This window comes from Passer domesticus, chromosome 2 (assembly GCF_036417665.1).
Source record: "Passer domesticus isolate bPasDom1 chromosome 2, bPasDom1.hap1, whole genome shotgun sequence".
Lineage (NCBI taxonomy): Eukaryota > Metazoa > Chordata > Aves > Passeriformes > Passeridae > Passer > Passer domesticus.
The window spans coordinates 14,079,138-14,105,548 of NC_087475.1; the positions used below are offsets into that span (position 1 = coordinate 14,079,138).

Here is a 26,411-nt window from a genome sequence, read left to right on the forward strand (position 1 = left end):
AGCACACCAATGGTTAACATTCATGCTAAGAGGACATTTTTGTTTTGAAGCTGCATCTAAATCAAGTCTAAGGTTTTAAGAACAATGCACAGAGAGCAGCAGAAAGAGCACAACTGCAATCAATAAAAACAGGTTTAATATCTTTTAGCCCTAAACTTTGTAAGTGCTATAGATGCACACTCTCTCCACTAATGTTCTATTAAAAAATGGAAATCTTGTAATAACTTTTTGTGTAGAAAAATATTCCAACAGCCATCTTCTATAAGATTAATAATCATATTTGGAGACATGAGGCAGTTTTGATCTTTCCTGCCCCCACATGTTGTTGTTCAAGTTGTATCTGCCAGTTACCCTTCCAGGAGCAGGCTTTCAGCTCAGATCCGTGCCTCTACCAAGAAGGCAACGCGAGGCACAAACACTCTTGCAAAACCCCAGACTAATATTGCTCCTACAAATGGCAGCAGCCAACAGCAATGCTGATACCTGGTTTGCTCTTTGTGTCATTTTGGAAGAGGCCTACATGTTTCCCCAAGATATACAAGTTTAATAGGTATGACATAAATGAAACTATTCCATACCAAAAACTATATTTGAAAAATAAGAAGGATCTATTGATCATGTTTTCCCCCAGATATGCCCCAGGGCACAACAGCTCCATGCACTCATTGTGATTATCTGCTGCATGCTCAGCTGTTCTCAGTACAGTAAAATTACTAAATTACAACCTTTGTGATATTTTTCAATGCCACTAACTGCAGCAGTCACCACAAATATTTTGATTATAACCTACAAAATCAGGATCTCCTAAGTCACATTCCACAACAAGAATTCACTGTGATTCTGTCTTCAACACAAGCTTTTTTATCCAAACTCATTAGTGGTACGTGATCACTAATATATGACATGTTCAAAGAGCTAACAAAACAGCAAGTTTAACCCCTTGGGTACACAATTCATCCAATGCATTTCATTGGAAGCATGAAACAAAAGAGGACACAATACAGCTAGGTACAACTGGCCAAGATAGCTTCAATAGTAAACAAGCCCCAAAAGCAGATGGTTCATGTTTCTGACAAAACACACCTCAGACTCGGGTCTCAGACACTTGGTCAGCTGAGCAGCAGCAATGACAGGATTACATGACTACAGTATCTTGGCACACATTCACACCACAGCACTAACACAGCTCCAAATGACTCTTTCATGCATGATCAAAGGATTACACCATTTTTACTTCACTCATCTCTTCGTTTGTGCTTAGTTATATGTAACCTTTGCAGTACAACCATTCATTTGGCAAAACACTTGTCAGTAACTTTAGTGACAGCTGAGGTCCCCTGATGTGAAGGAGCAGCTGTGTGGCTCCTGCCAGCTGGGGCAGGGTTCAGTGCAGCTCGCCCAGGCTGACTCAGCCAAGGACAGGCTGCAGGGCAGGCACCGGCAGCTCACGTCTCTGGGTGGCTTTTTTAAATGCTGAGACACTCCTAGAAAAGCAACTCTTCTTTCCTCAGACAGGTTATTACTTCCCCAGGCAAGGGATTGACCAATTGGTTACCCATGTGTGTGGTTGCTAAGTATTGGGTATTTTGGATGAACCTGTCACTGTCTAGGGCCCACCTTACATGCTGAAGCAAGGCTAAATTGAGATGCTCCATCAATACAGATCTCCAGAATGGGCTTTTTTTTTTTCCTCAAACAGTCTAGTCCCCAAAATATACAAAGATACATGGACCTGAATGTTAGATGACATCTCTACTCACAACTGAATTTCAGAAAAGATATTTTAGGAATTCATTTAGTCTGGGTCATTAAGGTATGCATGCACTTGGAAATCTACCAAAAAACAACTTCCAGAGGAACTACCAAAGTTTGGAAGTGCATAGCAGAATCCAATTGGTAGATTTTGTATTTTTTTCCGGAGCAGAATAATTTTTCTATTATGGAGGCCTGGATAAACCTGGAGTGACATGCTAGCATTAGACAAGGTCAAAAATTGTTTATATTGAAACACACTTACAGAAGGTCATTCTTTTGCAAAGGAATGAAATTGTACAAGAACCTTGGGAAATGCACTTTGCCATAAAACAAACTGCCTGAGCAGAATTCAGGAGTGTGCAAACAGAAAGTGTACACACAGAAAGAAAGAAAAATGCTGCACAGAGTGAAGACTCAGACTTTCTGACACAGAGGTCCCAAGCCCACGGCACAGTAACCTCTGACACATTCACAGCAGCTACAAAGACAGCTGCAAGCTCAACAGAACACGGACACAAACAGGACTCAGCTACAAAAACCAGGCAAGTGTCACTGCTTTAACTATTGCCTTCTGGTTTGCTTCACAGGCTTTTAGTACTAGCAAGCTACTTTAAACAAACTGTCTCCTACAGTGGTTTAAACACTGAATTAAGCAGAGAGAGTTTTAAAATAAATGTCATTCATTTATATCACTGGAAAGAAATAGACTCTACAGTCTCACTGTGCACACAAATGGGCTCCATGCAACCCACACTGCTAGTCAGTAATTTAAAGAAGCCCAAGCAGTACCTCAATATATATTGCCACCAATTAGCTTTGAAGAGACTCTTCAGCTCACAAGAAATACAAAGTTTCTCTTCAGCAGCTCACCAAAATTTTACAAATTTGTAAGTCAACTTAGTCTAAACCAATACAACCAATATAACAAAAGACATAGAGAACACATTGTAGTTTCACTACTGTCAGAAATTAAGTCAAAAAACTTTCTTCAAGCAAATCCCAATCACAGTAAGTGCAAATTCCATATGAGAAATGGGCATCAGACAACAACATCAGACAGCCAGGAGAGGGTTATTCACACATTTCCTTCGGGCTCACTCTTCTTCAACATTGGTTGAAAATTCATCCAGGTTTTTGTAAAACTAGCACTACATTCACGGAGCTCAATTAAAAAGACCATTTCTTTTGAAGCAAAACAGTAAACAGCTTCTACAAGCTGACCACAAAACAGTGTCTTCTTCCCACCAAACATTCTTACAAATGGACAAACACAACTGAACTGCACCTTGAGTATTGTGCTCCTTATACCTGGCGTATTTTCTCTCTTGAATACTTACGTCCTGCAGCACCAGCAAATTCCTTTTTGGCTAATTCAGATATAAATAACACAGTCTCCTGACATGCTGCATACCGTCCAGGCCTTTCACACCTCAAGTGGGAAAACTTTTGCACTATCAATTACATTTTGATGTCAGTTTTTCCTCTGGGCCTATGAAGACTCCAGCTGAACTTGAAATTACTGTAAAATTGAAATAACTGTAAAAGCTGTAAAGATTTAGGATCATGTAAGTTAAGTAACTACATTGGGTTCCATTTATTTGCTTAAACTGCTGTAATTTTCCTGCTTGAGTTTTCCCAAATAAATAACAGGCATTAAAGAGTAAGTGGAGATGTTAAGTGGCCCATAAAACTTATTAAGATCAAGGTGATAGGTTTAGCAAGGTTGATACAACATAAACCTACTAATTTTAGAAACTCCTGGTGACCTTTCAAGACTAAATCACAGACTTGTTTTTTCTTCAGAGGTTTTAAATGTCAGTGACTAGATAGTTTCCTATCAGTCTTAAGACATGAAGACCCTTAAATACATCACCACACACAGAGAAGATTCCAATGACACATCCAGTGACAACTGGAGCACGTTTAAAGAGTAAGGCTGGCCAGGCAGTAACGTCCTGTTCTCATTCTGTTCATTTCCAGTATACAGAAACCAGGCTTAAAATGGTAAAATAAAACTACTTCTTCTGAAGAATCACGAGACCATAAAGTAATACAGGCACCACAATGTCAAAACAAATGCAGCATTATGAAAAGACTGCCACAGAAGAGATATCCAAAGGCAAACTGTAATGCAGGGCAACACAGAACTGTAGAAATCCTTACTAAAAAGCAAAGTTTAGTCCGAACATTCAAGGCATTAAAGCAAATCCTGAAACCTTTACACCTCCTCAGTCACAACTGAAAAGGCTTACAATCACCAATACTTCCCCAGCAACAATTCACAAACCCAACTCTCAAATAGGCTAAGGTGACACGATCTGTTTAGTGCCAGGGCTAAAATAAAGATATCCTAAGCCTTAGGCCATTGTTCTTGCCAGTACAGAAAAACAGCCTAAGAAGCATCAATGCTAGAGAAGAAGCCCAGCAGCACAGGAAGGGGTGGGGAAGAGGTGACAAAACAGGTGAGTGGAGACCAAAGAATGCACAGCTTCTAGTCAGGTTTCTCCTTCAAGTGGAGACAAGGGGTTTTGGTTTGTTTTTTTTTTTTAATGGTACAAAATCCTGTTTCACTGAGAATATATCAAGCCCATTACTGGCTTTCTGTACTTACAGCATTCTTTCACTAATACCATTACCATAATTGTGCAATTGTATTCACTTTTAATCACTTTCTGCTGAACACTAGCTTATTTTTGTCCTTTTGTACCCTTACTGTAAGAGTGGAATGAAGAAACACTCTGTTAAGCTTCACGATGTTACAGAGGGCCTTTGCAGTGACTCTGCCAGCAGTATTTGTATGATAATAAAATCTCAACAACTTTCGTGTCAGAGAGCAAGAGTCAAATAACCTCCGATACAGATACGGGCTTATCGTTATCTAGATGGAAGCATGTTTTTCAACAACAACACAAACCAATCCTGGATTTCATTCCAGGGCTTCTGAAAAGAGAAATGCTATTGATCATCAGCAACATCTCCTGAAGCGCTCCTGAATTTTACACAAACAGCTCTCCTATGCAAGTGCGATTAAGAGTTCATGCCCGAGCTTTAAGTAAGCCGATCTCAGCACGGCAGATTCCAAATTTCACGCTCAAGACCATTAACTTACTCTCCCCTTCACTCGCTAAGCTCACAAAACGTCAGGTCAGGAACCCTTATTTTGATCCCCATCCCCACGGCACCCGTGTCAGGGGACAACGCAAGGCGGAGGGGCAAGCCCGCCTCTCCCGGCGGGCAGCGGCTGTTTGCCGGGCCCGGGGAGCCAGCGCGGGGCCTGCGGGGCCGGGCCGCGGCCGCGCTCCCCATGCGGCCCCAGGAGCCGCGGAGCGGGCCCTGCGCGCCGGCCGCCGCTCCGGGGAGAGCCGCGGCGACCCCGCACCCCCTCACCCCGCGGCCCCGGCACTCACCGAAGTCGAGGAACTGCTTGATGGAGAGGGGCGAGGGGGAGAAGCGCGAGTAGTACTCGATCTGCTTGGGGATGGGGTTCTTGAGCAGCGCCCCGCACAGCCGCATGGCGCGGCCCGCCCGGCTCCGCTGCGCTCCCGCCGGCGGCGGCTCCTGCCCGGGCGCGGCCGCTCCGCGCTGCCCGTCGCGCTCCGCGGCCCGGCCCGGCCCGGCGGGAGGGGCGAGCGCCGAGCCCGCTCCGCGCACGCGCACGTCGGCGCGCGGGGGACGGGGCGGGGCGGGCGCGTGAGGGAGCGGGAGCGGAGCCCGTGTGGGGAGTGTGGGGGCGTCAGGCCGTCCTCGGAGTCACAACACTGCCCTCAGCCCACATGGCCTTGGAGTCACTGCCCTCAGCCCAAAATGGCCCTTGGAGTCACAACACTGCCCTCAGCCCAAATGGCCTTCGAGTCACAACACTGCCCTCAGCCCACATGGCCTTGGAGTCACTGCCCTCAGCCCAAAATGGCCCTCGGAGTCACAACACTGCCCTCAGCCCAAATGGCCCTTGGAGTCACTGCCCTCAGCCCAAATGACCTTGGAGTCACAGTCGCTGCCCTCAGCCCAAAATGCCCTTGGAGTCACAACACTGCCCTCAGCCCACATGGCCTTTGGAGTCACAGTCGCTGCCCTCAGCCCAAATGGCCTTGGAGTCACTGCCCTCAGCCCAAAATGGCCCTTGGAGTCACAACACTGCCCTCAGCCCAAGTGGCCTTGGAGTCACAGTCATTGCCCTCAGTCAGGTTGGAAAAGACCTCTGGGAGCATCGAGTCCAGCCTGTGACCGAACACCACACCATGGCGCAGAGCGGCACGTCCAGTCTTTCTTTAAACGCCTCCAAGGACAGTGACTCCAGCACTGTGTCGTCCACAGAAACCCGATTCATGACGTGCTCTGTGAAAAGCCAGTAATAATACTCGAGAGAGAGATATTATTTTGTTTCAGGGTTGGGCAAGCTTGAGTGCTTAGTGGTATTCTATGAATCAAGCACACCAACTATCAAAACTTTTTACTAATTATAGATTTTAGCAAACAAAAGAATTAGTGGTCATTGGCTACAAGTTAAATAGCTCTCTTATTAATCAGTGTTCTTCTATTGGTTAATGATTCTCTTGCCTGCCATGCTAATAAGACCTCTCTTCTGGTGCAGTGGGTTTGCTGGGTTGGTGGCCAGTGAGTCAGTGGTCCCAATCTTCCCCTGCTGGAATTACCTCTTACCCAGCTGGAGCACTTCAGCACAATTGCTGAGTTTGCTTTATTAGTTTCTTCTTAATATTGGAAGTTCTGCCAGATGTCCTTGTGGCCCATAAATTCTGCATTCTTTGTGTCCACTATCAGTGGACATCCTTCTCCCCAAGCTTTGTTAACCTCATGCTACATCTCAGATCATCACAGCGTGTCAAGCCCTAAACCTTAAGAAGGCAATTCTACCAATTGTTTTTCTAAAGTTGTTTTTCTGACAGCTGGACATCACTTAGAGCTTGCTTGCTAGCTGCTATCTGTTTCACAGGTTAAATCTCCTGCTTCTTGATTAAGCTTGAACGTATACAAAAATCAAACATCAAAGAACATCCTTTCTTGAGCAAATTTTATATATTCCACATTTTGCAACACCTTGGCAGTCCACTCTATTATTTAATCCCCCTTCTGTGAAGAAATTCCTCCTGATGTCAAAGCTAACCCTCCCATGGCAGTTTAAGACTATGTCCTCATGTCCTGTTGCTGGTTGCCTGGGAGAAGAGCCCGACCCTCACCTGGCTACAGCCTCTGCTCAGGTTTGGTAGGGACCAGTTAATGTGTCCCAGCTGGTCCGTCACACAATGCCTGCCCAGCTGGCTTCCAGCCAAAATACAGACCTCGGGTATCCACTGGCTCGTACAGCAGGTGTGAGGCTGGCAGAACAAAGTTCGCTGCATGTGAAATTTTCTGAAAAAGTCCCATTTTTATCTGAGAAAGAGTATGAATACAATTAGAATTAATTTTGATGACTAGAATCAAAAGTTAAGACAGGTATTGGGAGAATCAAAACGTATCAATGAATGCAGTCACTGACTGGTTTTTGCTATGATGTGGTTTGGGTACATTTAAGGCAAATAACTGGTGACCAATTCCTTGTTTTTCTCCAGTGAATTCAGTGTAAGCTTCAGCAGGTACAAGATAGTATTGCTCTAATTTTATAACTGATTTGCAAAAGAAACCAGTACTCTTCAATTACTGGAAGTCTCTCTCCATCCTTTCTGTCATGATTGTCCTTATAGAATTTGAGACTGAGAAATCCTGACCTAATGTACAAAATAACAGAAAAGCATTTTAAAATCACTTCAGTTGCAGCTTATAGGAATGACTGGCTTGAAGAGGCATGTCATGTAATCAAGACTGACAAAATGAATCATCTACTGTAATTCTGAAGCTTTTTTGGCAGGTGGGAAAAAGTGTTGTAAAACTTTTGTTATATACTCATCAGGATTTGATTGTGATTCATTTAGAGCATAACTCTGAAATCAGTTGTGGAATTACCTGGCAGAAAACAATATCTTTTTTTGTTAAAGATTGAACAACATTTCCCAAATTAAGATGAAATTAGCAACTTCAAAGGATGATTCATTATCAACATTTAAGCCACTTGATTTTATGTATCTTTCACATTTTAAAGTAATTCTAGTATGATTTCAGCTTCAAAAGTAGCAAGACAACAGTTAACTTTTAAGTTGTCTTTCTGAAGATAAAATCATTTTTGCAATACAAAGAATCACTGCATCATTTTTTTTGGAAATTTCTTAATCCTATATTAGCCAACCCATGTGAAAAATTTGAATTATTTTTGTCAATGGTGATACAGACTAAAACCACAATGAGGACATGCACAAAGTCACTGCAAAACAGAGGTGTGCTCTTCTCATCAGACTCCCAATAGCTTCTCTCAGCTCTGGAGAAATTGATGACATAACCAACAGATGGAATTCTCAAAAATTATTCAAACACACACTGTAGAGACATTCAAATCCCAGACCCACCCAGCAGCTCTTCATGGCCTTGTGCTTAAGAAAACAGCAAGACTTGCTTGAGAGAACATAAAATGTGCACATGGGAAGGGCTGTGGTTTTACCAATGCAAGACAGCAGCAAGAATACATGTAAACTTAATTCTTAAACAATGTACCTAAATAAAGAGAAGTTAGTGGCATAAACCATGCAAAATATAAAATGTCACTGGGATCGATATGATTAAATGATAAGGTGAGTTTTGCTTTTTGGACCAGTTGTATTTCTCATACCTCATAGTTGCCTTCTTTATGTATTTCAGAACATATTTGATGCAGAAAAGCTTCCTGAACTCATTCTGTGAGATCCCTCCTGCATCTTTATTTAAATGTTTAAAAAAGTCTACAAGCATACAGGAGAAAAAATCACTTGTTCAGTTAGAATCTGTGAGCATACAGGCAACTGGAAACCTCAGCACCTGTAAGGGAATTAGGGTCTTGGTATGGCCACTTGCCAGAACCCTGCACTGAGGACAGGATGCCTGTGGTGTCCTGGCTTAGGGAGCACCACCCAGCCCCACTGCCCCTGGCGTGCTCCCAGGGAACTCCAGACACATCATGGAATCAGGTTTTATTGGGCCATCACTGTGACAAAGGAGATGGATAATTGAATCTGAATAAACAATCTTGCCTTAATAATTTTTCTTGGTTTTCTGTGTTGGAGTTGGTATAAAATCAATGCTTCTAACTCACAAACCACAGAAACTTTGAGAGGGAAAAGCAGCAATATCAGGTTTTGCTGCAGAGTGATTCCCTAAAACAGAGGAACTGATATAGATAATATTTGCAAAAGCAAAGCTTTTCGGTGTTCCCTCCCCTCAGAAATTTCAAGCACTGACTGTTGACCACTGGATTTAGTGCCAAAAATTGGCCTTCCCTGTGTTTGTGTTTTAGCTATGGTGGGAGGGGTGGACTGTGTACTCTAATGACAGAGTGTACATGGCAGAGTCTCTGCTGTTCCTTGTATGAGACTTGTCTTTACATGTTAATTCAGTGGAGCCAGGGAGATAAATAAGAGACACTTCTATGACTAGTAACCAGAAAATTAAGTTACCAGAAAATAAAATGCTCCTTAAGTTTCAGTTTTCTTAGCCCTTTAAGTGCTAAGAGAGAGTGCTTAAGAGTTGAAATTAGAAATTCACTCCTACAGAAATTTGTAGCCAAACTTGGTATGGAGATTTTAAAATATGCATTTTTGTTACATTTTCAGATCTTGTTCTTTCTGGACCTTTGTATTACATGTGCTTGTTTTCAGGGATCAAAGCTTTTGTATGTAGTATTTCACCCAAGTAACATTTATTCACAGTGAAAATTTCAGACCTTTAAAACACCAGAGCCATAATCTTCTTAACAAAGCTTGTTTTATTTCACTGCAGAATACATAGTAGGTCTATAAACTAGCTGCAGGGGATTCAGCATAATGAACTTCTTTGTATGGATGTCAGAGGAGGGGAAAAGTAATACTAAGCTGTAAACCAGGAAAACACGGTTATTAGTGTTTTCTAGACACATTGACTTTGTGGAATTCATTGTATTTTTTTAACAAAAAAATAAACCTATACTGAAGTTAATATAACCCCTATTTCTTAAAGTTCAGAAGCAGTCATTGAGAATGGGGATAACACAATTGAAACATGAACAATAATAATAACCAAGAACAGTTATTTGGAGAAAATTTACACAGAAAATTATACTCCCAAAGTACCTCTTACAAGATGACAGAAAAATCAGCACAGAACCGGAAAAACTAGTATAGAATGATGTTTCATACAAATTCCTGCTCTTCACAGTACTAGTATTTGCCAATAATCCCACTGTATTTTCCTGCCTGGCATTATATGCTCTCAAGGATATTTTCAAGTAGTGGATCAAAGCCACACTGGGAACACATGGATTGAAAAAGGGATAAGGTTCTTTTCTGAAGCTTTCCTGAACTTCAAAAAGGATCTGGTTTTATTTTTAATAATTTATCACTTCCTAGTATTTGTGCACTCTGGTGGGTAACGTTGGAAGGACTGTTACCCACAATGCTCAGAGGATTGATAGCTCTTGCATTTGGGAATGTGCAATGTTGTATTATCTCTTGTTGCTACCATAGTGTACATTTTCAGCCATTCTTGTCTATTACCCAAGAAAATAAAGGTTTTTTACCAAGTTTTTTGCTAGCAAAAGCTTGTAGTCACTGCATTTAGTGTTTCTCATCCTAGTTAGTTGACCAGCAGAGTTCAGCAGTCTTTCTAAAGGAACCATCTGAAACTATCAAAGGTTGCACTCAGCAAATCTAAGAGTTAGCAATTTGAAGAAAGTCTTGACTGTCTTTGCAACCAAAAATACCAGGACTTGTCAAATGGTTCATCTGGTTCAGAGGTCTTAGTTTTTATTAGAGTATGCACTCCACAATTTCTTCAGTTGCAGAGCCGTTCTCTGTAGTTTGCTTTAAATTAAAGCTGGTGCCAACATGGAGCTGATGTTGGCTCTCTATCAGAAGATACCCTCTGCGTGTCCAGCTTTAATGGACACAACAGACAAAAAACTTCTCATGTCTAAAGAAAAACTAATAGATTACTTTCTTTTGAAATTGTTAAGGCATGCAGGAGAGAAAATTCTTGCCACTGAGATAACTGAGAGTAAATGCAGAGCAAAAGCATTTAGTAGTGTCCTTATTGCCATATTTTGTCCTGCCTCAGCCACAAGGGAACCAATGGAACCTGTGAGGCAGAGCTGTGGCTGAGTGGCACAGAACCACACCAGAACAACCCCTTCCCTATTAAGACTGTCTTGGTACTTCCTTTACTATTCAAAAATACATAAAAACCCACAGCAAGGTCGCAACTTGCATCTGAAACGTGCAAAATGTACTGCAGTCAGTACACTTGTACCAAGGATTTACATTTAATCTTTTTTTCCAGAAAGAGCTTGAAAGAACACCAGCTGAGGAAGAGTCACTGGTACCTAAGAAACACAACTTTGGGTTTTGTAGTAGGTCCTTCAAAATGGAATTGACAATATACTTTGAGGAGAAGGACAGAACTAGTTTGGCATTAGTAAGAGAGGAGTATGTGTGAAATAAATTTTTTTTTCTTCTTTTTTTTTTCCTTTCCTTCCCTTGCTAGGGAGTCTTCCAGGGGAAAACTCAAAACTCTATTTCAGATTGAATAGCCATAACTACACCCTGACATACCTTTATCTTCGGAGAATATCATCTCATCACCTTTTTGTTTGCAAAATTGAAATTTGCAGGGGTCTTGTGAGGAAAAAGCTGAAAAGTAGTTGACCTTCCTACATGAAGTTCACCATGCAGCAGGAGAAGTTCTCATATCCTTTGATAAATGGAATAAGATCTGCCATTTAAGGGAGCAGGTTTCAGTCATCTTGGCTCTGAAAATTTTCACATGGAGATAGAGATGCATTTTTTGTTCATTTTGCATAGCAGATTTGTTTTCCATGCACTCAAGTCTTCAACAAGGAACTGCTCTTCCTGTTTGAAAAACACAGGATCTCACAGGAAGTTGTTCCCATCTCTGGAGGTACTTGACATCCTATCTGAAAGCAGGCTGAAAGATTGGATGAGCAGGTTTCCCAGGATTTTCACAGCTCTACCATACAGATCTGAAACTGGGGTTTTTTTGGTTTCACTGCAACCCATGAGGTGAGAAACACCACAGTTTTTATAGAAGCATCAAAACATTCTCCTTTGAGAATCCACCAATTTCATTGGATTCCTTAAATAAAACACCATAAAAGTTCAGCTCCCGTGACAACTGGGAAGAAGCGCTGTCATACTTGTCATTGTGGAGCTTTCTGAATGTTAAAAATGTTTCAGAGTGCAATTCCTGCTCCTGAGCTGCACTTTCCAGAGGAACCTGTTTGCCAAGAGACAAGTTAATAAAGAAAAAACTGCATCCAAATGCACATTTTGTAATGAATCATCAGCCATTTTCCTCTCAAAAACCAACCAACCAAACAATATTAGGGAAGCACAAGTGCATTTTCTGATTACTTCCTCTTCCAGATCTTGGCAGTAGAAATTGGGTTGAGAAGAGCTCCTGTTCCAATAAAAGCTCTGCCCTTAGGGAACAGTGATGCATCACTTTGCTCCTCTGCATTGATCAATCTACTTTTCACCCCATTATATTTCCTTGTATCCCATGCACCAAATGCTAGTTTTATAATTCAGTGTCATAGCAAGTGCTTTGCTTTTCTGAAATCAATAAGCATTACATGCACTAGACTACTTTTATATAACACACAGGCAATTGCAGTGAGTTTGGGTACCACATTTGTCTGACCTGATATGTTTTATTAACCTGCAGTTCTTACTGTTCATTGGGCTTTTTCTATAGACTCTATAGATTTACACATGAATTGGTGGGTATTTTAGTCTTTATTTAAGACCATGTGAAGTTTAAACAAATTACTGTAGTTTCTCCAATTTTTCTGTTAAAAACATTTTCCTGCACTTGTCCAACCAATAAGCTTTTATTATTCCCATTTTCATATACTCCTTTTATTTGGTACTGATTTCAAAATGTGCAGTAAGGAAACTGAACTATTTTACATAGCTCAAGTTTAACATCATATTTAACCTTTTTGTGACATCTTGGATTTCCAATACCTCTTGCTGATATGCTTTTGTGCTGCATTCTGGGGTTTCTCTTCCCTGTAAACAGCAATACGTATTTTGCTTGATTTTCTGTAATGGTGTGCACACTGTAGCTTGTAGACTGGTCTAGATGAGGGCAAACACAGTGTTATGTTTATGTACACTGACATAGCAAATGAGCCCTAAGCTAAACAGAAAACTTGTCAGGGTTATAATAGCGCTAGTTTGGGGTTAGAGAGAAGCTTTTCTGGTAGGCAACGTACAGGAGTTCTAGCATCATGACACTAATTTCCAGTTCCTGTCAACAAGGTGGGGTCTCATCAGTCTGCAATTGGAGTTGCACAAATCCATGCATATAGTGGAGCTCAATACTGATGCCAAACAAGAATCTATTTTAATTTGTCTTTAAATACACCATCCAAGGGAGAAGTAAATGCATCGTGTTCATGTGGCATATCCACGCACCTGATTCTGGTAAATGTGATAGCCTCCATTCAGGCTTCTTCAAGCAGCCTGGAAGGCCTGCTGCCAACAGCTGGTGGCTTCTCCAGGAGCACCATGTGGCAAAACATCCTGTGTCCCTGTACTCTGCCTTCTCAAGGGTGATGACTGGAAAAAACTGTAATTAACAAGATAAACAAATAAATAGTTTTTTCAACTGTTCTACTTACAAAACATAACATGCATCTTATTATGCAATTTAATATGCAAATTATTTTGATGATCTGTGGGAAAGCATAGCACAACGGCTTCATGGGTGGGAAGAAAGCTTTTGCTCTGGTGTTTGCTTGCAGATGAGTGCTTTGAGATAGCAGGAGTAATAAAATGTCATTCTTAGGTGAAAAATGGGTTCCATGCAGATTCCTGGCAACCTGGAAGTTTTACTTTCTCCATGTTGCAACATCACTCAGGCCTACTAGTTTGTTGTAGGATGGATTAGCTTTGAAAGATTAGATAAGGATGTGGACGTGGATGTGGATAAGAATGGAACTACTGATGAGCCAAAGTAATCTTTTCACTTCATTAAGCAACTGAAAGCTAAAAAAGAGGTTGTCACACTCGAATGAGCAACAACATTACCACATTTGTGTAGTTCAGTGCCTTTCTTCTCAGCTGCAGCTTGGAGTGGCGTGTGATGGACACACTGAAAAGCAGAATGAAGAGCGCAGATCATTCTTATTCTGAAGGTTGCTGAATGCTTGTCTCTAGAAGCCATTTCCAGTTGTGTTCAGCAGATGTTTGCCAGCTGTTAGCCACTTGATGAGTACTGACTTTAGGTAGTTTGATTTCACACATGCATAATGAATGGCAATTAAATACAAGGTAACTTTTCTAAGTGAGAGGAAAGGAAAAGAGTGCAGAGATTCCCCTTGAGGTGCACTCATAGCTGAACCTGCATCACAATCAAGCCCAGATATGTATACCCTATACCTCAAAGGGACACTGTCTTTCTGTGTGCTACAGCTGTTACCTGTGGTGGAGCACAGCTGTTGAGCCTCACATTTCCAGATGAGATAAATTGTCAAATTTGAGCTGCAGAAACACCCTCACCTCACACACACTCCTCTCTTGTTGATATCATCTTTACTCCCAAATTCTCTACCCTCCTCCCCAAGGTGCAGGGGGTCAGGGAATGGGGGCTGCAGTCAGTTCATCACGCCTTGTCTCTGTCACGCCTTCCTCCTCATACTCTTCACCTTCTCCAGTTTGGGGTCACTCCCACAGGAAACACTTTTCCATTAATTTCTCCATTGTGAGTCTTTCCCATGGGCTCCAGTTCATCACCAGCTGCTCCTGCATGGGTCCCTTCCACAGGGTGCAGTCCATCAGGAACAGGCTGCTCCATTGTGGATCCCTCACAGGGTCACAAATCCTGCCAGCAAACCTGTTCTAGTGCAGGTTTTGCTCTTCACAGGTCCTGCAAGAAGCCTGCTCCAGGGCCAGCTTTCCACAGGGTCACAGCCTTCTTTGGGCAGCCACCTGCTCCAGCAAGGGATCCTGCAAGAGGATCTCTGCTCCACCATGGGCTAAAGGGGGATAGCTGACCTACTGTGGTCTGCAGGGGAATCTCTGCCTAGAGCACTTCCTTTCCCTCCTTCACTGACCTTGGTGTGTGTGCAGGGCTGTTTCTGTCACTCCTTCCTCCATCTGCAATTGCTGCTGTTCCCAGAGCAGGTTTTTCCCCCTGTTGTTAGAAATGTTACCTCAGTGGCACGATCAGCACTGCTGATGGGCTCAGCCTTGGCCAGCGGCGGGTCCATCCTGGAGCCAGCAATCCTGGCTTTGGCTCTGCTGGACATGGGGGAAGCTTCTCTAGCCTTTCACAGAAGCTCACAGGAGCCCTCCCACTACAAAATCCCCACCATGCAAACCCAATTCACTGGCCATATATATGATATCACAGAGGCTTCTTTTTATTTTAGTAAAATACAGACATTCCACTCAATCTTTATGATTTGATGTAGGTTCACATGGAGACAAAGGTGAGGCATGTCTGTGTAAGGATGTGTGCTTGCAATGTGTGGGGGAATAGTGCACTTAAAACATTCAGCTCAATACAGCTCTGCATTCTGCCTTGCCACACTGAACAAATCAAAGGTAGCTCCTAAGAATAGCATTCATGATATGTAAAAATTTAGTAATACATCTCTTGGTAAAGTATTTCAAGGAAGCTAAGAAGCTGAGACAGCTCTGAGGAAGTTTCTACGTGCTGACCCCAGCCAAAAGTCACTCAGTTGTCTTGCTAATGCTCAAGCTTAAGAATCTAAGGGCACCCAGCAGTTAATGGCTCTGGATAGGCCAGTCCTGAGTTGTCATGCTGTGCTGTCTGCAACAGCTGGGCTGTGCAATGCCAGCTAATTTTGAACCTCGGGTCCAGTAAGTGGAAAGTACAGCTGATGTCTGTATCAGGCTCACACCTCGCCACAAGCACTTCAGCTGCAGTCCAGCCTCTCCCCATCCCTTTCCCAGGTATGTTTCCTTGCCCAAACCCAGGGCACAAACCCTGCCTTAGGCTGTGCCACTGTTGGGAGATAATCTGCAGAAACAGAGATGTGGTCCTATTTCCTGCTCATTATCAAAACAATGGAGAGAAGTTACAGATCCTCTCTAGAGCTGCAAAGGAACCAGAGGGGTTGTAGAGCCACTCCTTTCAGCATGAGACTTGTTCAGCCATATTATAGGATCTCATCTCCTGTAAATACAGCAGTAGCTCTCTGATTCTCCATTACAGACATTGAGTTCATTGAAATCAGCAGACAGTAAAGCTGATTAAGGAATGTGACACCTGTTACTATCAAAGGACTGTCAGGGTGACTTCAACTGACAAATGGCGTGGTCTTTTCCACTAGCTACCACCTAAATTGCTCTTTGTTGAGAAGATTACAGGTGTCTTATGATAAATCCTTTTGGGAGACACTACATCTCTATGCAAGGCAGCACCAACACCAATCCTTTATGAATCAAGGTTTTCACTGAACTGCTTAGGAAACCTTTATTGCCCAGTAGAACAATAAGACAGGTATACATCCATTTTAAAAACAAACAAAAATAAACAACTTTGGTAATCTTATGACTGTAAACACTTTTTACTGAGTGACTTACCTTCGCTCTATGGAGCAAAGCAGCTATTGCATTGAAGAGTCAGAAAGGCAAACACTGGCATTGCCAGCAGAAAGAAGAGTCTTACAGCCTTTAAAGCAGCGTGATATAACTGCACTTCCTACTGCCTTTCCAACTGGCAGTGTAGCACAAGTGGATGTTAGCCACCCCTCTGATATTGCAGTAGTCACATGCAGTAGCTACAGAGCTCAGATTAGTGTTACTTCATAAGAGGAAGACAGCCATTACCCCCCAAAAAATAAAAGAACTAAAACCAAAGCATCTCCTTGTTATTGTCAGATACAATGTTATGTTAAAAATAATGTGAATATAATTGCAAGTAAAAGCAGGCTGGGTGAGGCAGGGAACACCTTGCCAAGTGATATTTGCAGGACTTGGCTTGAGAGCAGCCCAGAGTGGTCCAGCTCTGGTGTCATGACTTACTGCAAGCTCCCTTCTTTGCTAACAGAGGCAGAACCAGCTACAATGGTTTTGCTTTGCTTTGATCATTAGTCAGAGGCAAGTACAATGCAATGAAGAAAGGCAAACTAAATGTGCACTCCATCGCACAAATACAAGCAGGTATTTGAAAAGCAGGGCATGTTACCATGGCTAATTTGGGGGAATGGAGATGGGGAAGAGGAAGGAGAGGATCTTGGAAGGCAAAAGTTTGCTTTCATTGGGGAATTTCAATCACAGCAGAGATTCCTGTTTTTACTTCACATGAGCAAAAATGTCATAGTCTCTGCTGAAGGTGGCTTGACTTGTTGCAGTATGGGATTAGGCTGTATGAGCTGTGAGATTTTAGTCACCCAGGTGCTGGAAATATTCCTGAAATTGCTTTCCCAAGTCTCTTTCCTTTAGCAGCACTAATTCTCCTGTGTCACTGCAGTCTAGCTTCATCAGCAACATACTGCTGCAAGCCCATCTTATTTGCAAGGAGTAAATCAGCACTGAAGGCAAAGCTCTCTGGCAAGGCTGACAGTGCAGTCCTCAGGAAAAAAAAAGATTTTATGAAGAAGGAGAGAGTCCAGGCTGGCTTGTCTGCCATTCACATTCTTACTTTGCAAGTGTTTTCATAACCATCAGTCCTGAAAACTGAAAGTGAGATCCAAAAGAATTAGGAAGGGGGAGAGAAAACAGGTTGTTTCATTGATTGCAAGATTTGTAGATTATGGCTGTTAGTAAAAATGACAGCACCTCTAGTTGATGGGGTATAGGCTCAAAGCCTATTAATGCACTACAAGTAACATGATTTGGGGTTCTGAGAAGAGAAGAATCACAGTGTGAGATTTAAATCCTACTTTGTACTTTGAAAGCCGCCGTTTCAAGAGGGAGAAGTCCAATACATCCCATTCACATGCTAATTCACTTGTTTCAACAAACTGGTATTCTCCTTTACCTCTTCACATTAGCATAAAATGACAAGCCTGAATCTGCATTTTTCAAAAGACAACCAGGTTTCAAAATTTCCAAAATGCAACTATTCAACGATGGTTCATCCATGCTAAATGCCAGAGTATTGTAAATGCAATACTCATTTGCCTCCTACATCCAGAATGCAATTTCCATTTTTATTTTAATCACTAGTGATCCATTGTTCCAAGTTTCTTTAAATAAATGTCCCCCACTGTTGCCTGTAGCTTCTGCAGAAACAATTTTGAATATTTTGCAGGCAAAAATAGCAGATGTGTTGAAATTTATGCCATTCCTCTCCAAAGTAGATGGCTGATGAAATGCATATATCCAGGCCTGTGGAAATATGAGTCAGAAATAAATAGCAAATGAGATTATCCTTAAATTGATTTCTCTGCAGTACATTCTGATTAACCAGCAAATCAAAGATTTTTTTCCTTCCAGCTGCTCCACACAGATCACACTCTTCATTGTCTGCATGTGTACCTTCTGGTATGTAAGTGATCCTCTAAGTTGTCAGATATGTGAGGGCTTTTCTGCTCTGCTATCCAAAAAGTTCAGTCTTCTTCCTTTCTGTCTGACCTTTCAAAAGGTAGATTCTAATATTCTCTTTGTTCTCCTCAAAAGACTCCACAAGAAAATTTGTTGTTCAGATCTGTTCAAACCCAGCAGTCCTGCTGAAAACATTCTGGTGCACTTGGTCCTTCTTAAGGCATTAACACAACCCCCAGGACAATATGTCTGAGCCAGTGAGACATTTTCTATCACTAGATTTTTTCAGCAATCAAAACCACTGTGTTTATCTGATAGACCACATGTGATATAGTCAGCAGTTACTTCAAGAACTCTGCTCCAGAGCCAGTGTTCTAATCTGCCCTAATGATAATTTGTCCCCTCCCCAGAATGTTAATGATCAGTATAACATCAGTCTAGGTGTCACAACAAAGAGCACTATTATGCCTTTACCTTGGTTCTGATGCAAACATGCAGCTAACTTTCAGATGCTAAACACCAGCCCAGATGTTCAGCTGCCCATGACCCGAGGCTTGCTTTTGGTGTGGCACAGCTGCAATGCCTTGGCTGCGTCTTGCTTGGAACATTCTTGTCCAGCTGCAAGAAAGATCATGGGCTAACACCATGTGAAAGTAAGTTCACAGGCAGAAGTGAAGTTGTAAAGGAAGTAACAGTTAGCTGGGAAATACTGAGGAGGGGCAAAAGTTGCAACACCCTCAGAAAGAAGACAGAGACTCAGCAAACAGCAACTTGGCCAGATAAGGGGTCATGATCCTCTCCAAAGAGTCATGGAAATGAAACTCCCCTCCAACCAACAGCTGCCTACCTGCTTGGTAATATTTGCAATAATTAGCTGAAGTAGCCTGTATTTAAGAACTTAAGTAATAGCTAATAGAGCTGGCTAACATGCATCTCGAGATAGCACTGCTCTCTAACAGAAGGGATTGCTGTGAAGAACTGTTTTCCATGACTAAGGGGTATCAACAGGCCTCTTTCCATATTTAAAGAGAGATTAAACCAGGACATTAAATTCTGACAGGACTTCTTTAGTCAGAAGAGGAAGGAATTGGCTCTCACTAGAGGGCACATTGAGCTTGGATTTTATACATCCTGTTTCAAATCAGAATGATAAGGTGAAAGGTGGAAACCAGCAAGGTTGAAAAACAGCTACCCTGTGTGACTGAATTCTCCTAAAGCCAAATTGCAGCATGCCTTTAAAATGCTTCATCCCCATGGCATCACAGACTACAGGGTAGGGCAGGGGGTTATGTTACTTCTCTGTATGAAATAGAATTTTTCTGGTGTCTGGTACCATGTCCATCACCACTGCAGAAGAACAAAACCCTGGGGCAGTCCTGACTGGTACTTCATAGAGACCCAAGGAGAAAGGAAGCAAGAAAAGCATCCTAAAGCAGGCATGTTGTTACTGCTTGATGGGAAAATTCTCCGCAATTTTTAATTTAAAGGAAACAATATACAGTATAGAGATCACTGACAGAAATTCAGTAACTGCTCCTACATGAAGACTGGGGGACATTTCACATTAACTATCAGGAATAGTATCTCCACATGCATTTGACCACTTGAGTTGCACCATAGGACTGTGTCTGTATAGTGCAGGGGTTTGTTTTGAGGACTTGGTGTTTCCAATTGTTCACGTTTTGGGCTAGCTCTAGGCTAGTCCCGTGGGCACGGGCAGCCTGCCGGCAGCTGGGGGAGCTCCAGGTGTTCTCCCAAACCACCTCTCCCCCTGTAGGTTCCCGCAGTCGGCATCCTGCTGGAGAGCTCGGAGGTCAGCCCCCCTGGGCAGCTCAAGGCGTCATTAGAAACGCGATTAGGAGATTTCCTTCACGCACAGTAATCCAATTTAAACCGTTACTGGAGACACAATCAGACTGACAAGCTGTAAAAGTGCATCCCTGAGGAGCTGTTTGCTTCGTGCCACGCGCGGAGTGGACTTCAACACAAGCCAGAGAACCAACCCAAGGTCCCAGCACGGTGTCTCCATGTGGAGGGCAGAGCTCAAGAGCTGCATGTGTATATAGCCTCACATGCCATTAACTTACTTGTGTTGACAAGGATTAAATTTAAGGTAAAAGGTACAATAGGAATAATTTCACTGAAATTGTGATTATTGCAACACGCAGGAGTACTGTATGCTGAAGGAGATGGAGTGTCCACCTGGCAGGACTAATAGAGCAGGATCTGAGCAAGAACTGAGAATAGCACCTATCACCTGCTTTGATTTCCATTTTTTGTCTACAGGGATGGTTAAGGGGCAAACAAGCCTTGATTCTTACTGTTTACAGTATTGGTGATAGCAATCTTAAATCCTATTGGGCACTACAAGTGAAAAGACGGAAGTGGTAAACATATTCTGTAAAAATTGTTCTTTCAAATCGGTACCCAGGAGGGGCTGCACCATGCATTATTCCCCCCAATAAATCACAGATCCCCTAACCTTCCAGATGTGTGACTGCTGCTGGAGCAGCCAGGGTCCTGTCGCTGCCTGCCGACATTCCTTAAAGCAGCCCGAACAACACATCCTCCAGAACCAAAGACGGCGATATTACTCAACTACAGCTGAAGGCAAAGAAATCAGTGCGCTAATGATGAATGGCAGGGCTGCCCGAGAAGGCAGCAGCAGCCGCACCGGCCCGATCCGCTGTGCCGGGCCGCGTTCTCCGTGTGCCACCTAGTGACTGCTCCGTGCGCACATCTGGGCCAGCCAGATGTTACCCGAACGCTGCAGCCTGCACTGCTGGTACTCTGGTTATTGGAGAAGGTAAGAGGGCTCAGCCTGCAGGGACCACTTATCCTTAGGTGGAGTCCCTGAGCCTTGCACCGGGAGATTCGCTCTGTAGTCTGTGACACAACTTACCCTGCAGCGAGTTCCCCATCTGGGAAGAAATGTGGAAACCAAGAGAGGTATGTCTCTGTGTGTGTGTGTGACACAATTATTTTATCATTTTCCTTTTTTTTCCCTCTCTTCTAACAGGGGCAGGGAATTATCTCAAATACAGTGATTTTGACTTCATTAGCAGAATTAAGTTTCTTGGCATGGTATGGTACCGAAACCTCTGGAAAGACTGTGGAATAAAAAGAAATTAAATGGGGACAAAGTGTATTTTCCATCATGGCACAAACAAACTTCAGCCTCTTTTGCTATCCCAGGGACAATGTGCTGGAACCTTGGAGGCTGACGATACTAAACATCTCTCACTGAAATTTATCTAGTGCAACGCAGTTGCAGTGGTTTGTTCATCCAGCTTCAAGTGGCAGAAGAGTACAGAAATAACTTCAAAATAATTAATCACATGATTTTAAAGAAAAAGCAAACAGCTAGCTAACAGTCACACTTGTCTCACCTCTCTTTAGGAGAGAGTTTCAACAGGATTGCTTACTCACGTGGAGGAAGAGCACTGATAGCAAATCTCAGCCACAACTGCTTACAGAGAGGATTTGCTGTAGAGTCAGGGAAATCTCTTTAGTCCGTTGGTGGAAATCCTGCTTGAGGATGGGATAAAGTTAGTAATATTAGCCAAATTCTATTAAACTAATAAAGGAATCAGATCACTTCTTCAAAAAGAGCTATTCAAAGAGAGGGCTTAAGTCTAGAAAATTAAGAATGATAAAGCCAAATTAAATCCTTTTAATTCTCTCCATTTATCAGCATTCTTTTCCCTCAGGGAGAGACAAGCTAAAATTGATGATGGGTTGCTGGCAAAAGACTAGCATTGTCTCTTTTATAATGTTACAAAAGCAATCCAAAATCCCAGTAAAATCATGACAAGAACAATTTTAATTCATTCCTTTGTAAGGGATGCATGCATGCAGCCTTGCTGCAGAAGCTGCAGCACAGGGCAGAAGCAAGGCTCACCTGAGAGCCATCTCCTGTGGCACCTGCCTGCTGCTGGCTGCTGCCCTGCAACGTGAGGATCCACCTTGGCTGTTCAGGATCTGAGCAAAGCACACACCTCCCCGTGGCCTTCCAAGGGATGCTGTCTGCTGGCCAGCACTAAACAACAGGGCAATTTATATCAAAAGCAGAGGGTGGCTTGAGGCTGCTGTCAGCTTCCAGAGGCCATCTGGATTTCTGACACAATTATACTGACAGCAAAGACCATCTTAAACTCAGTTACTTACCTGGGGGCTCAGAGCTGCCTTGGGCCCCCTGCAGGCAGCCAATCAAGGTAGCATCTCACAAGGGGATTTTGGCAGATATCCTCCATTTCAGCAAGGGCCATTTTCCCCAGGTGGTCTGGGGCAGGAGACTGCGATCTTTGGGCCTCCAAGAAGAGAATTTCAAAGGGAGCAAGGAGCATGAAAGAAAAGGTTGCCTAGTAGAAAGCAGCATGTAACTCAAAGGATAAGAGACAAAGAAAACTATTGGTTAAACTTCATCTCCTTAACATCATTTCCCAGGCAGACAACAGGCAGGACTGGTCTGCCAGATGACCTAAAGGCTTTGATCTTCCTTTGCTTATACAGTGTGGGTTCTCCAGCAACTCCCAAGGCAGCTGTTACTGCAGAAAAAATTATCCCCATGTGCTGGAACACTGGATGCTGAGAATTTTAAACTTTATGTGCTGAAAGGCACAGACCCACAGAACACTGCATTTGACCTGGGGCTGTGGAAAAGGCTCCCAAAATTGATTGATGGCACTGGGATTGTGGGTGTGTAGTTTGAATAGAAGTGTGCAATATCACAGGGTGGAAAGCTTAGAGTTTAAGGTTTTAGAATATAGCAGTATATATAAAGCAAAATAGAGGTTTTAGGGCAGTGGCTGCTTGTTTCCTTCACCTTCTTCTTCATGGGTTTGGGTAGTATTTTGTAATTGGACAGAAAAGTCTGCATTGCAGGACATGAGTGGTCAGTTGTTGGGTTAAAAGTGAAAATAATTTAGGTACCATTTCTTAATTGGATAGTTTAGCCTTAAAAGACCTCATAGAGAAGGATAGTTAGCCATGCTGTAGCTTGTTAGTAGAATGATGTAGAACTCATGACTTGTAAGGCTGTAATATAGAAAGGAAGTAATAAATGACATACCATCTCTAGCCCTTCAATCCTGAACTTTACAGAGACAGAAAGGAAGCCAAAAGCCAGCACCCAAGTTGCCAGGTGTGTCTTTTGTAACACAATAGCTGCTCAGTAAGAACCAGAGTGAAATGAGCAACATTACTTCACGATAACTTGAAATTTGATCTTTTTTAAAAGTAGAAGGTAAGGTACATAGGGAAAACAAATAGCTTCAGGAAAATAAGCAATCGTCTCCAATGTAAATGATGAGTGTTAATGTATTAGCCCTTCTCACTCACTTGGCCATCTCTTTACCACATTAAATACAAGCAGTGTGGGGAGATGCTCGGCACAAGAGGGGAAAAGAAGATGCTGTCCCAGCTCTGGGTGTTTGACTTAGGAGATATTGCCCATAACCAAAGCAACCAGATCAGAGGTGAACAACTTCTTGCAAAGCACAGAAGCCACAGCAGCTTATGTCATGAACAAAAGTAGTCAGTGAACAGAAACAGAGCAGTAAAAAAAGGGAAATGAGTCTTGCAGCCCAGATTTTCCTACAAGCAATAGTAGTTCATAGGTACTGAGCTACAAAAAAGCAAAACTGACCAAGAAAGGGAGTCATCTGCTTGCATGAAAATGCAAATCCCTACCACCTCTGTGTAGCAGTTCTAGCAGTGTGAATGGGCATGGACACACATCACAAATGCTTCCTCTGTGAAAGAAGAAAAGCAAACTATTTACATTCATCAAAAAATGCATTGAGAAGAGAAAGCTCCAGACCATTATGGTACTGGAAATGTTCAATCAAAACATGTTACCTAAATGCCAGAGATACTAGTCCAGTAAGGGAATTCCTGAGAGCTGACTCACAACTACCTGGAACACAATTCCTATCTCAGTGCAAACAGTTGCCATCGATATCTGTGGACCAGCGAGAAGACAGAGCTGCCCAGAAAGAGCCACATTTCCATCCCAGGGCTTCTTGAGGCAGCCTTTCTGCCTGAAGAATGCTGCTTCACAAAGCTTTGGGAGATCAGATGTCGTTTAAATCTTCCCTGCCTTTGATGGCTTTCTTTTTTGTGGAAGGCTCTGCTTGGAGGTCTTAGGAGTTTAAAGGCAATGCTGTGAGAAAAAGCAAAGAAAAGCCCCATGTGGCAGTCGCAGGCAAGCAGAGCTTACATACCACACTCTGTGTCTCTGCCCCCCTGGCTGAAACTGGACCTGCCTGCTCACATGGAGAGGGCTCTTCTCCTTGTCAGTACCTGTCAAGTCACACCCTGCTTGTCAAAAGCCACAGCACACTCACACCAGGACTAACACCTGGGTGGAGTTGGCTACCAGAGATTAAAGTCTCTCCTTTTTGAGCCCTGTGGTGACAGGTCACTAATGCACTGAGTTGTCCCAGTGCCATGCTCTAAGCTACAAGGGGAACATCGTTTACCAGAAAAACTACCTGGTTTATACCAGCTACTGTTATCCAGTAATACAGAATCACAGGATATATTGAGTTGAAAGGGACCCACAAAGATCAAGTCCAACTCTTACGTGGATGGCCCATACAGGGATCCAAGCCACAGCCTTGGCATTATTAGCACCATGCTCTGACCAGCTGAGCTATGGCAGGATGTTAGAATTCGGGGTTGCTGACACTAAGGTAGACATTTGTTTGTGTTTCACCCATGTACACATCTGCTTTCCTACTTAATTGTCCTGCCTGGACATCCTTTCTTTCTAAGTACCACAGGGCATTCACATTTCCAGGAATGTTCAGAAGGATCAGAACATGGGTGTCCTGAGAAGGTGCATTTGAGTGTTTGCAGAACTCAGGCTAAAGCCCTAATCAGTTTATTGTCTCCCTTTAGGGAAAATAGAAACAAGTAATTCTAGGAAAGTCTGCATTAACAGGAGGAAGAAGAACGAAATACAGCACATTTCAAATTTAAAAAAAAACCAACATACTCACAATTCTGGAAGATAATAGTTTAATTTTACAAAATTATCATTAAAAAGTATAACTCTGTGGAGAAACACTCTAAATAAATGCAAAAACACCTTACACAGCAGATACCAATACTGAAAGAAGAGTAATAGAACTCTGGGGAAACCAGACACACCACTTTCATGGCAAGGAAATTAGTCCTTCTACCATTAGCCTTTACATAGGTTTTGATGTTATACCATGTGTTAATTATTTCCAAATCACAAGTGCAAACACTCACCTTGATTGGAAAATTAGCAGATTTCAAACTCAGGTAATTTCACCCTAATGAGTAACTTGTTGAACTGAATTTAACGATTAGCTTACACCCTTTGCTGGCTGGGTATGACAAGGCATGACTCAAAATTCACCTTTTTCAGCAATTGGCAATAAAGGATTAATATAAATTCAAAAATTGTTGCCATGCTGCTTCTAGTTCCTGCTTTGGTTCTTAAGCCTGGGATTTGCCAAGGGTGATAGATGAGCAGGTGCTGCCTATACTGCAGGTACCTATACTAGGTACCAAGCCTCAGCAAAATGGATTTCACAGCTTAAAAGAGTTAAACTTCTGATTTATCGGTCAATATGCACAAGCCGTGGGCAGAGCTAACAAGCGAAGGTGCTCGCCACCCTTGATAAGCACCGGGGCTGCTTCAGCCAGGAGGGGGAGGTTTGGCTTCTGTGGCTCTTGGAGAGGGCTGAGCCTTGACACTGCTCAGCTGCTATTATTCAGCTACTTGGTGTTGCTTCTACAGTTTTGAATGCTTTTTTGTGTTGTTTTTTTTCCTCACTGAGAGCCCTTGAGCTGCTAATTGTCTCCGTGTCAGTATTCTGTCCCTTGGCAGCAACCTTCCCTTTCTCCCTGCAGCTCTGCTCTGCAGAATGTCTGGCAGCACTTTCTCAGAGCTGAGCAGTTCTCCAAAATGTCTGCACCGTTTCAGCTTGTGTGGAAACTGTTCCTTAGTTTCCCAGATGACATCTGTGATCTGATGCCCGAATCTCTAGAGGGGAGACTGACACTTTTCAGCTGCTAAACTGCATTAAA

At 42.7% G+C, this 26,411-nt stretch overlaps 1 protein-coding gene and 1 long non-coding RNA gene across 2 annotated transcripts in view; both read right to left on the reverse strand.

Annotated features, from left to right (window-relative positions):
• The window catches only part of PDK3 (pyruvate dehydrogenase kinase 3), a 49,979-nt gene extending 44,598 nt beyond the window's left edge, over positions 1-5,381 (reverse strand). Inside the window, exon 1 of the mRNA XM_064407424.1 lies at positions 5,163-5,381. Coding sequence (XP_064263494.1) covers positions 5,163-5,268 — 106 coding nt within the window. The 5' untranslated portion in view covers positions 5,269-5,381. The remainder of the gene's footprint in view (positions 1-5,162) is intronic.
• Positions 5,382-23,892: 18,511 nt separating this feature from the next.
• Positions 23,893-25,934, reverse strand: LOC135295202 (uncharacterized). The gene is made up of 3 exons (XR_010357228.1): positions 25,608-25,934; positions 24,207-24,510; positions 23,893-24,100 (listed from the first exon to the last, which is right to left on the reverse strand). It is a non-coding gene; the product is annotated as an uncharacterized LOC135295202 (long non-coding RNA).
• Positions 25,935-26,411: the final 477 nt, after the last annotated feature.